General features: G+C 39.4%; 1 protein-coding gene across 1 annotated transcript; it reads left to right on the top strand.

Annotated features, from left to right (window-relative positions):
• The first annotated feature begins 1,421 nt into the window (after positions 1–1,421).
• rnf26 (ring finger protein 26) lies at positions 1,422–4,895 on the top strand. Its single transcript, XM_042414265.1, has one exon. It carries the CDS (start codon positions 1,896–1,898, stop codon positions 3,243–3,245), a length of 1,350 nt encoding a protein of 449 aa, XP_042270199.1. The 5' UTR covers positions 1,422–1,895; the 3' UTR covers positions 3,246–4,895.
• Positions 4,896–13,009: the final 8,114 nt, after the last annotated feature.

Here is a 13,009-nt window from a genome sequence, read left to right as displayed (position 1 = left end):
ATTGTCCCTAATGTTGTTTATGTCTTGAATTTCCTACCCTTGGAGCACTTTGCTCTTATTGCTCTATAAATAAAATTATTATTATTAGCAATAGTAGCAGTAGTTGTAGTAATAGTAACAGTAGGAGGAATACTACAGTATTCACTGTCATTGATTTTGTGTCGTTTATGTGTAGTCGTAGAATAAAAATGAACTGCATGACAGAGAGTTCAACTTTTTTCAGGGGGTAGGTGGGTCACGGTGGAGGGGTGGGGGGGGGGTCATTGCAACAACAATGAAAAATAGGCAGCTGCCCCTTGTAGTAACCTTATCTTTTATAAAACTTGATTAGTTTAACAACACAGGTAGAATGAGCATGTTTCAATTGTTATAACAGCTTTTTATTGTTTGAAGAGGAGATGGTGTCACTGTTTGGTTTCATTAAGGAGTTATAATTCAATTCGTTTTGAGATTTGTGGATACAGTAATTTTGCCAATTAAATTACTAAAATGATTAAATACATGTATTTTTTTTAGCCTACCAATATCGTGCAACTGAAACTTGTTTTCTAAGCACAACCCGGCCTTAAAAAAAATCTGAATTTTGTAACTTACTTATTTTTTAATGGTAATGTAATACATTTATAACTATTTATTATATATTTTATATCATATTATTTATATTTTATGTGGAATTTTATAAAACAAAGTGAATCATTAACAGCTCTGTGATGTTGTGCAAACTCTCAGCAAGGACATATTAAAATTTCACACAGATACTATCCATGCAATGAATTCATTCACAACTTTAGACCTGATGTTTCCCCTTCATGTTTCTTCTGCAAAAAGGAGATTGAGTCCTTTTCTCATTTAATTCTAATTTTATTTTTTTATGTCTTTTGTGTTGAAGTAACTTTTGGACTCAAATTTCCTTATTAATTTGGGAGACTCATAAGGTCTTGGTCCCTATTACAGAAAGTATGGTCTTATTTTTGAATGTAGAGTCTAACAACAATGAAGTTGATTACTTGATAAAACTGCTGTGTCTTTTGGGCAAAACATCATATTCACAAAGTCAGATTTCTTCAGTTTCTTCCAAACAAAAACTTGTTTTCTGTTGAACTTCAGACAGTCTATGATTCTGTCTGCAGGGTATCTAAAAACAAAAAAGCTTTAAAGACATCTCATGTCTTGAGAAACACTGTGGGTGACATTGCCAGATGTTTTCAGTTGGTTTGCAATATTGCTTATTCACTTTTTAATTTATTTATTTGCTCTCTTAATTTCTGTATCATGTATCTTTTTACATTGTACATTTTTTTCCTGCTTGTGTTTTTGTGATTATTTTCCCTCCAATTCTCCCAGTACTGTTATTTGTATTGTAATATTATTGTATTGTTATTAAAGTTTAAAAAAAAAAAAAAAAAAAAACTCACAGGAAGGAAGTGGAGAAGTCAGCTGACACGACCAAAACAAATATGGCGGCAACATTAGCGACGGTTAAACACGTTTAAGCTTATAGTGAGTCTTTCTTCGTCTCTCCTACTTTTGACTGTTGGTTTTACAAATCTCAGCTTTTATAAAGTGACCGTCTAACTAATTAAATGTTTCCGGACCGTGTTCTGAACGAGGCCTAACCCGGAAAACAAACGGAAGTGTCCGTCGCTCATTTGAAACCAAACATCCGCCTGTGTAACGCCTGTGTTTACAATGTTAGCTTGTCGCTTCAGATGAAGAAACAAAGATGAGGAAACCATGAAAAGTAAATCATTTATCGTCCGTTTAGCGGTGCGAGGAATGGCGTACTGTTTCGCCTGGCACAGAGGATCAATCAACGAGTGTCTCACCGTGAACAAATAAACGAAACATGGACTTTACCGTGGAGACAATCGAGAGGTAAACATCGATAAGATACCATGGGTTTGGTGAACTTTGTCATCTCCACTGTAGGAAAATGCCTCGACGCTGCTTGCTTGCTGCTGGACCTGAATTTTGTCATCGTCCACACGGTCGTCCGGACTATCCTGGCCGTGGTCGCCTTCATCACCAACCTGCCCACACTCCTCCTCAACTTAGTGCTGCAGTTGGGCAACTTTCTCCTGTTTTGCTTGATGTCCATGGCAGAGGCGACATCAAACATAGCCCAAGATGCAGTCACCACGCTGGGCAGCTTGGTGCTGGCACTGGAGGGACTGCTGGAGAGCCTGAAGATGGTGGGTTACCTGTCCATGCACGTCCTGCTTCGAGGGAAGGACCACCTGTATCGAGGTCTGCTGTCGGTGGTGGAGGGCTGCGGCATCGCTGTCAGCCTGGTGGTCTATTTCACCAACACGGTGGTCAACTTTGCACTCATCGCCACCCAGAACCTGTACCTGGCGGTGGTCAGCGTGTGGCAGACGGTCTCCAGCCCGCTGCAGAAGGTGCTGGAGCTCACGTTGACCTCTTTCACCTTTCTCTACAGCAGTGTTGTTGGGACGTCAGCTTTCCTGTGGTCACCCTGTAAACTGGTATTAGACTTTCTGGTCTCGCTGGTTCATATGTTCATCAGCATCTTTATTCTGAACATCTATGGCCTCCTGCTAACTGTCACTATCGCTCTAACAACCACTGCCTACCTAAACCCAGAACTGACCAGACAAGCTGCTATGCGAATTGTGGATTACATTAACTCTTTTCCTGCCCTGCGCAGACTTTATCTGGCTCTACGCCGCCTGGCTTTGGCCCTGCAGAACACCCCAGACTCTGTACGTGGTGCCATGCAACGCCTACAGAGGATACTCCATCACCTCCGCCTGCTAGAGAGACGACTTTGGCAGCAGCTGTCCCGACACAGCAGCCAGTTAGGCCTGGTGCTGAGGACACATCTCCACAGGGACAACAACAACAGAGCACGTGGCGATGGCGACCCCGGAGAGGAGAGGCGGGACCCACCTGACGGAAGAGCCGGGGATGGAGTCCACCGGGAGCTGCTGGATTTAGTTGTGCCCTCCTCCAGTACAAACAGACCTCTTAAGAAGCAGTCGTCTTCGGGTAAAGACAGTGAACCTCTGCCTGCTGAGAACCTGCTGACTCTGCTGAAGGAGCAGGAGGAAAGGAAGAAGTGTGTGATCTGCCAGGATTGTGCCAAGACGGTGGTGCTGCTGCCGTGCAGACACCTCTGCTTGTGTCGAGACTGTACAAACATCCTGCTGAGGCAGCCGATCTACCAACAGAACTGCCCGCTCTGTCGGCACATGATCCTCAACACTATGGATGTGTATCTATGAGGGAATAACAGAAGTTGATCTAAACCTGCTCGCTTCTATACTTAAAGTGAAATGATGTTTTATGTTACTGGGTTTACTGGGTTGTGTTAAAGGATATATCTGGCTTTATTTTATGTTTTTCTTATTGTCAACAAATCCCAAAATAGTTTCCTACTTCTCTAGTCTGTTGTCTGTGTATTAAGTCCCACTTTTCTAAAACAGCGGGGCTCTGTAGTTGTTAACATGTTGCTCAAACAGGCATAAATAGTGTTTGGGACTATTTTCAGCCACAGATTAATACACATGTGTTGCAGTAGTGAGTATTCATATATGTAGGGTTGACTCAAAATAAACTACAGTGTTCATTGTAATGAAGACACATGTCATTGATGTGTTTTTACAACAGCTGAGCTCTATGTGCTTTATGAAGCTTTAGCCACACAGACCATTCTTGTTAGCATGATCAATTTATTAGGATTTCTGGGATTTGTTGGATTACCAGATCTATCTGGTAAGATTTGGTTTCAGGAATGTGTATTCTCTGAGAGCAATAAAGGAAAGAATTTTTTTTTTTGGTGCCAAGATGCACCTGTGTAAATATCCAAGTGTTGCCATGATATGTCTCAGGTCTTGTCGCCATGGTAACCTGTAGGTACCCCTCCCTGATGCTGAAATGTTTACCACTGCTCATGTCTTAAATGTAGGCCGCTTTCAGTGGACCAAGCTGTGAAGAAAACTAACACTGTGCTTTTCTGCATGAGTACACACATGACTCCACACGCGTGTGTGTGTATAACAGCATACACTTAACGCCACAAGCTTTTGTTGCAGTGGAAGATTTTACCATTTAAATATACTCTTGTGAATAATGACCACTTCAGTTTAACTGTGTTGCATAGAGCTTTTCACACAGAGCCATGTTAAGAGAGTAAAAAAAAAAGGTTTTCTGTATTTAAGGAAAGTGGTCTATAATTTTCCAGTCAGTCCTGATAAAATGCAGCTTTTATTCCATTTGTTCTATTGATAGGCCTTATTCCAGTCTTCCATCAGTGTTACAGTCACCACCAACACAAAATCCATAAAAGGTTTTCCCTTTCTTTTGTCATTGCAATAAAACAGATTTCTGTCTGTATAAAAGGACCATAAACCAATAAGGCTTTTTAATTCCATTTGTATTTGTTTTTCCTTATATGTTGATATCAGTGTTTAAAGTTTACATGGCATTATTGTGACACCACTTTATGTGTAATCATTATCGATGGTGGCTGATATGGCGAAAGAAAGTACAATCTGTTATATGCCTTCATTTGTTTTTTGAAAAGTGTTTTACTTTAAACAGTTTGTATGCTTTAAAGGAATTTGATTTCTGGGTTATTTTTGTGACGGGAGCTATGGAATACCAATTACTGACATTATTATATAATCTACACAAACGACAACTCCTCTCAGGTATTCCTAAAACATGGATGTATGTATTACTAACTAAAGATTGCAGTGGACTGTAACAGCTCACATGACCATCAAATGTTGCTACCTGCACTTTGTATGACCTGTGTGAACGAAGTTGGACAGTGTGATTTAGCGGACATGAATGTAACGTGTTTTTTAAGTGGGATGGCTGCCACATAACTGGCAAATCTTCATTTCATAATAAAACAACAGTCATTGAAACTGTCTCTTGTAATCTTCACAAGCCCAACACATCATAATCCTTGTAAATGTTGTCACACCTGGACTATTAGACTGCTACAAAAACATGAGACACACTGGTACGGTATATTGAATACTCAAGTACATTTATGTGGAGACGGCATATTCGCGCAGTCGACTTTGGTCAGGTGGCGCAGCAGGCGGTCTGCAATTTATATTTGCATTCAAGTTTTTGTTTGCTTGGTGTACTCAAGAACTTAAAACAAAGTGCTCACAAGGAGAGGATGACTTAATAAGCTTCATTCATTGCATAAAAATAAGCTGTCCCTCTCCCTTCTTCCCCATCTGTATTTTTGCTTGACTCAAGAGTTTTGGAGAAAAACGTTGATATATTTGTTTGACCGTCACCCGTGTTAGAGCTTTTTCTTCTTTTCTTTTTCTGTTTTTAGGCAATGCCATGCTCACATTAGTTAACCTGCATCCATATGCTCTCACTCTGCAGTAATTTAAAGGGACTTTGATAGCAGTGACACTTGCATCACATCAAGAGGCTCCCAAACGCTATTGATTATTGATTTCCAAATGAATGGATATTTGGCATTATTCTTGGCATTCAAAAAAAGATTTTTTTGGCCCGGTGGCCTACCAGGCCTGTACAATTATAGGCCTGGTGGCACTGGCAATTATATGTTTCTGACTTGTAAATAGCGTGAACATCCAAGTTGTAATTACAACTGAGAAACTCAGAGTATTTTGAAGGCTCTGATTTATCTGTCTTGGAGCTTCATAATATGGAAGTTCCTGAAAGTCAAGCAAAACATTTACTGGATTTGTGTTGTATTATTAATGTGCAGTATTTTTAACCATCACTCCACCAACTCTGTTATCATACAACCATCTTGAGTTGTCTTTGTGCTGATAAGTTGTAAACATAAGAATCTTTCCCATCTCTACCATCCATCCTGTATGACGTAAAGTTTATGTAAGGGGGACATCTGGCCCAGGTGTGTCTTGTGTCTTGTCTGTCTTCATTCCCTGCAGACATGAAAAAGCGTCACAATACGCCTTCGTCACAGGAGACATTTTGATATGTCACAGTAGGAGAAGCACAGGTGTAAATAATGACATTAATGATTGCTGAAATTCGTTTAGCTGCTTTGGCTTCAGTTTACAGAACCATCGTTAATGTTATTAGTAACACCTGTGCAGGCCTATCTAGCACAAAACTACATTTATATTTACATTCCTATTAATAGTACTTCAAAAAATCACATATTTTTCTCTTTGGCTTCTCTGTCTTTACTTATTTCACCCTCTCTGACAACTTCCACACACCCCATGTTAACCCAGGGCCTTCATGTGTAGAGAGTGCTGCAGATTTCTAAAACTGGAATGCAGTGGGAAGTATTTTCCACGGGGGCTGGACACATGAGATTACAAATTCCTTTTAGTTGTCAGCGCAGCATCCAAAACCGGAGATACTGCAACTTGCATGCTTCACATCTGTGACGCTGAAGGGAGCTCTATGTGTATATACAGTACTCTATGTGAGTGTGTGTTTGGGGGGCTGCAGGGTTAGAGGAGAGGGCCCCTAATGGTCATATGGGACCACTTCCACCAGCATATGACAATTCACCAGAGCATTGTGGTTTGCAACTTGAGAGGTTTCATTCCCATTCCCAATGTAGTTTCTAAAAATATAAGCAGCTCCACACTAAACATCTGTGAATGCGCTTAATCACATCATTCTACAACATATCTTAATTTTAGAGGTTGTTTTTTTTTTGCAATACCAGATCAGTGCTACAACTGAACTCATCAATGACTCAGCAGGAGAAATATTATCTTGAATGAGAGGCGTGCGCAGGTTTATTCTTAATAACCACAAGTTAAACACTCTGTTGAGAGATCAGAAAGTAAACGTCGTTGTTGTTTATTGTCTTCTGACCTGTGAGATCAGCCTCAGCAGTGTTTATGTGGCACTTGTAAATGAGGATGGTGTTAACAGAGGAAAGGAAGTTTAATGTCAGGGGAAGATCAGAGAGGAGTAAACGAAGGAGAGCTTTATACTCTGGGGATTTGACCTCTTCCTCTTGACCTCAGTGGTCCTGGCCTGGAGCAGTGTGGGAAAATGTCAAAGTCTATACAGCGCTCTTCTCTGCCTCACTCGGGCTGAATTTTTTTGTTTATGATCCTTGTCTCCATCTCTTACTCTGACTCTTGATTTCTCAGTCTTCTCCATATTGTTTGCTTTAATTTTGATGCCTTAATGAGTGGAAAGATCTCTCTTTAAAAAATGATCTGTACCTACTATGAACAGTACTGTTCAAGAGTTGACCCTGACCTCTGACCTCCCTATGTGGGCTGATGAACAACAGCAGAATGTCCCTGAATAGACAAGCTATGAAAAGGAAATACAACAATTCAAAATGGACCAAAACTGAGTATAAAGAAGATCAAATCTGGAGATTTTGAGGAGACAAAAATAGAGAAAATTGTCAGAGAAAAATGTGTCTGTGAATGAAAACGGTAAACAACAGTGTGACAGTAATGTGAGGAGATAAAGAAGAGACGAGCAGCTCATTAGTCTTGGCCTCTGCCCAACCCTGACTCAACTGTAATTAAGAGGTTTGTTGTAATTAATCCAGATAATCCTGATGGCCTTGAATAAATGCAGTGTGTGATGTACGAGCGGCACACAGATTAAAGCTGGTGACTCCTGAAGAAGGAAGCTGGGTGATAGCCATCTGGTCAGAGGGCTCGTTAGGAGCCTCTCGGTACTTGAACTTTCACCTTTGGACTGAGAGAGCGATGTGACGCGGTGAAATGTGCCACTGTTCAAAAAGAAGTAGAACCAGGGGACTTTATAATCCTACTCAGATAGATTTACTGCTGATGTTGATGCCCTTTGGAAGATTTCATGTTCAACAGCATTGAATCAAAGGAGATTTAATGTGTTTTTCTTTTTTACCCAGATAACAGAAAAAGACCCGTTTGATGTAAAAGTGAAAACATCTCTTTAAAGTGTAAATCTAAATCAATCATAAATATAAAAAGTCAAAACAGATTTGCAAGTACTTACTCCCTTTGATAGCACACACATGATCACGTAATTAGTTAAATGGAGATCACCTGTGTTTCTTATGGTCACTGTATCACTTAAGTAGACCAAGAAAGGAAGCTAAAAAACATCCTGAGCATCACCATTTCAATATGAGAACACCCTGAATATTTGATACAGTAATACTTTCCAATGACAAGACAGTTCGTTTTCTCTTTATAAGACATTTTCTCAAATATTACTTTCCAATGGAAACAAGTAAACTTTCCTCTGATTGTGCTATAACAGCATAACTGCAGGCTTTTGTTTATTTTTTGCCTTTTTCCATCAAAAATCTTCTTAACTGAGAGTTGATTTGTTGATCAAGTTGTAGTCTAAATGTATTTAGGAAAGCTCCTCAGAATGTGATGAGACTACTTGTGATTAGTAAGTTTTTTACTCTTAACCATAACGTCTGTATTGTGAGAGACTGCTGATAGAGAGACCCATAAAGGAGCAAATAAAGGAGGATGTATTTAAGTTGAAATGCATTTCGAACAGTCCTCAATGTGTCTGGATGTGACTAAACTTAAGACATAAACTTTTATCTGTGGAAAATAAAACCTCTCACTCCCCAGTGGCTGTATCAAGTTATCTATATTACATGCTGATCTACAGACAGCTCAAAACTCCATTTAGTATTCACAGACATTCAGAATACATGTCTTAATGTTGCGCCAGCTTTCATACATTTATAATGAACAGAGAAGAGCACAGAGAGGTTTGATTATTGATCTATCTGCTTTTACAGAAAGAATCCTTCCAGTTTAACTTTCACCATTGCTAAAAATAAGAGAATCTTGTCCACATAGGCGACTATTTTGTTATTTTCTAAAAATACATAATTACAATTCATTTTTTGATCTCTTCCTCTCGTACATTCTTGTCTGCATTCATTCTAACTACTTAAGCCAGTCCCAAACCCATCATAAAGGCACCTCAGGACTGGGAGCATGTTGATGCAGCTGGCTGAAAGGATCAATCCTGCCCAGAAAATCTGAACCACATACTGATGATACTGGACTCTCTCCTGTGCAGATGTTCCTGTCGCTGACTGCAGTGGGAGGAATGATACAACACTGCCCCCTGCTGGACAAAGTAGTACCTCCAACTCTAAACAAACCAGCTATGATGAAGATGGTAGAGTATGAAAACTTAATAATGCCAAATTACACAGAAAAATCTACTTAATAAGGAAATAAGGATATATCCTCTAGCTTTCAGCTGTATTATGACTCACTATCTTCATTGGGAATATTTTAGTTTTGTCTTAATATCATATTTTTGTTTGGACAACACCTGCACATACTGTATCTCTATTTTTACTTGGAGATACTCTCTCCCATGGGCTACCACTGAGGACAATGAAATCATGTGTCTGTATTGTTTTGGGAAATTTGGGGATTTGATGACCTGCTTTCCACAGTTACACACAAATTGCATTAAGTGTTAATGTTATGGTTCTGTTGGCAGTCTGTGTCCCTAGCTGCCATTCTCTACTGGTCCTCCAGAGGCCCTCAGACTTTCCTCCCTTTTTGTTTGAACTGGGTTGAGTGGGAGAAAGCTGTTTAGAGTTGTATCTTTAAAGACTTCTGGCATGATATCATTTAAGTTGCCTTTATTAGTTAGACTTGTATTCATTGTGTTTCTGGGTTTTCTGTCTCCCCTTCACACCTGCCCTGCATCAGTCTTGTTAGCCCTGCCCTGCCCCCCGTGTCTTCCCCAGCCTATCAGCTCCCAGCATGTGCTTGTGTCTTGCCACCTGTTCCTTGTTGTTTCATTAGTTCAGTTTGTATTTTTGTCCTGGTTTTCAGTTCAGTTTTGTTGGATCCTTTGTTCAGTCCGCTCTGTTTGTTCTGTATTCTGTTTTTTTTTTTTGTTTCTGTTGTTTTTGCCTGCATGATCGAGCCTTGTTTTGCTTACAGTCTCCTGTGTTTGGGTCCACCTGCTCCGCTCCACATAACAGCTTGAATCTGTTTTGTTTTTGCTTTTTTCTTTTTTTTAATCAAAATTATTCAAATTTGACATTAAAAATCAATCAAAATATAGTACAGGGATTTAGTATTTCTCATGACAAATTCTACTCAGGCAGTTTGGATAAGGCTTTAAAGTGATAGTTTGACATTTTGGGAAATGTGGTTGTTTGCTTTCTTGCAGAGTTAGATGAGAAAGATTGATATCACTCTTTTATTTGTCCATTAAATATAAAGCTACAAAAAGCAGCTGGTTTTCTTAGCTTGGCATAAAGACTGGAAAAAAAGAGGAAACAGCTAGCCTTTGTCCAAAGGTAACAAAATTAAAATGTTATATTTCGTTTGTTTAATCCACACAAAAACCAAAGTATAAAGAGGACAATTTGTGGTATTCCTGCTTCTTGGCCAGAAACAGTGACTTCCTGGAATCTGGTTGCCTGCTGGTTGCCTGGCAACCTCATGGTGACCTACACGACTGTGCAGAAGTTTTAGTTTGGGCGCTTTAGATGTTTAGATTATTATCCATAATGCAATACCATCAGGAGGGTTTCTGGTCGGTCCCAAATTTATTCTGCAGCGTTATGACGACCCCAAACACCCAGCCAGAATCATGAAGAACTGTCTTCAGCCACAAGAACAAGGAGTCCTGCAACAGATGGTTTGGCCCCCACAGATGCTGATTTCAGCATCATGGAGTCAGTCAGGGATTAGCTGAAGAGACAGAAGAAGCTGACATGCCTAAATCCACAGAACAACTGTGGCAACTTCTCCAAGATGCAGGAACAACCGACCTGCCAAAATACCTTGAAAACCTGTGTGCAGATGTACCGAGGAGAACTGGTGTTGTTTAAAAGGCAAACTGTGCTCACACCAAATATTGATTTGATTTAGGTTTCTTCTGTTTGCTGAATGTGTATGACTGTATGAAGTTAAATGATAAATTAAAACTATTCATTCCATTATTTTTGAAAGCGTCCTCACTTTACTTTTAGTGCCTAAAACTTTTGCACAGCACTGTAAACGAATTAACAACCTGAGAGAAACATAAAAATTCACAGGCATTTTTGTGGCTACTCAAACATTTTTTACAGGGGTGGTGTTGTGCTGGAGCAATGTGAAATTATTTCTAAATCTTGGCTAAATTTCTAAATCTGCCTATCACACAGCATATGCACATTGTCTCTCATATCGTCTCACAATCTTAACTAAATGCCAAGATGTCAAACTCTTGCCTCATTCTCCCTCAACCAAACAGACAGCCGCCCACCAGTGAGAGGTCTGTGTTTCAGGGAGTGATGTCACTGTCTGTCTGGCCATCGGCTTCAAGCAGTTAGAGAACGATTCACAAGCCGTGAACTAATGGAAATAAATGATTGATGCCAGGGGAAGATTGATTAATTCCCTGCTTTTCATTCTTCCCTCGAGGGAAAAGTTATGAGGATATATTTAGAGCTTAATTATGTGTAGGAGTCTCAGCAAGTAAAGGGAAAATAACATTTCCTCATGTCTGAGGTAGTGTGTTTGACAGGCAATGAAAGCATTTTTGGTCTTATGGTCTTGTCAGTGTTTAAGTCTGCTAAATAAACAATCCTGCCTCAAGAAAGATGTCAGAGACAAAGACAGAGTCTCAGCTCAGTAAAGTGAGAAAATAATGCTTGTTCTTATTGATTTAACCTCTCATCAGTGCCAGCAATAAGGAGAAGACTTACATCAAGCAGCTCACAGTGTTGAAATGCAGCTTGTGAGTCTGTCAAGGTACTTAAGGCGTTTGGTGAAATCATTAGACCGAGGTAAACAGAGTGAATCCAGTGGAAAATGAATATTTTCCAGCATTTTTCATTTCAGTATATACCTTGGTAGAGCTCTGCCTTTGGGAGTGAAAAACAAAGCGTTGGGTGTCAGATTTTAATTATTAAAGTGCCATGTGAAAGTTGATCAATAAGGCAGTAATAACTAAGTCTATTTACTCAAGTACTGTACTTTTGATGTACTTGTATTTTACTGGAATATTTGCACTTTAAATTCAGTTTTTTCAATTCAATTTAACAAAAGGTATCTCAGGGAGCTTGTCTAGACCATACTCTTTAATTTACCCAACCATTCCCCCATGAGCAAACACTTGGTGACAGCAGCAAGGAAAAACTCCCCCTTTAACGGGAAGAAACCTCAAGCAGAACTGGGCTCTAAGTGGGCGGCATCTGCCTTGACTTCACCACATTGTACTTTTTACCCCACTACATTTATTTGACTGCTGTAGTTACTTGCTAAAATAATGATTTTACATTAAAAAAAACATATGATAAGCTTCAAATATTTATGGCTTGTGACCCTACACAACAAAGCAGTATCAAATTGGGGCCCTTTTCAGATATCTGAAGTGTTTGCAGCTTCAACAGAGAGATTTCCCCTCTTAACTTTTCCGAGGGTTGTTTAAAGCTCATTAAGATAAACCCAAAACAACAAAAAAGCAAAAGAAGATTAAGGAAAAGTAGGATAAAAAAATAAAATAGTACTCTCACAACAATGCAGATTTATCTTGTGACCCTTTGGAGAACACCTGGACTAAACTACCTAAATGTATGTAAAATAGTTATAATTATAGCTCCAGCTTGACTAGCTTAAACAGTAATATGCTACTTATGCACATTATCAATCTAATAATGTGATATATAATAATACAACACTCAAAGGTACAATTTGTCTGCAGAATGAGTACTTTTTCTTTAAATACTTAGAGTATATTTTGCTGATAATACTTCTGTAGTTTTACTTAAGGAGGAGTTTGCATACAGGACTGTTAGTGGTAATTGAGTCTTTCTACACTGTTGCATTCGTACTTTAACTGAAGTAAAGGATGTGAGTACTTCTTCCACAGCTGCCATCAGGTAATCGAGCATTAAACAGATATAGACAGGTGTGTTTGCACAGGCAGGTATGTTATGATAGCGACTCAACAGTCCTGTTTGTAGATAGAAGTTAAAAGCGGCTGGCTTATTGCACCTATTAGTACAATTGATCTTATCACGTGTGTCTGTATTATGGCCACAAATATCTCAGTCATG

The sequence above is a fragment of the Thunnus maccoyii genome, chromosome 6 (assembly GCF_910596095.1).
Source record: "Thunnus maccoyii chromosome 6, fThuMac1.1, whole genome shotgun sequence".
In the NCBI taxonomy this organism is placed as follows: Eukaryota; Metazoa; Chordata; class Actinopteri; order Scombriformes; family Scombridae; genus Thunnus; species Thunnus maccoyii.
The sequence above is the reverse complement of the archived record's forward strand: the minus strand, read 5'-3'. Positions and strand labels throughout refer to the sequence as shown.

What these genes read in the sequence shown, in the direction of transcription:
- rnf26 (XM_042414265.1), top strand. Translation starts at nt 1,896, where the DNA reads ATGGGTTTGGTGAACTTTGTCATCTCCACTGTAGGAAAATGCCTCGAC.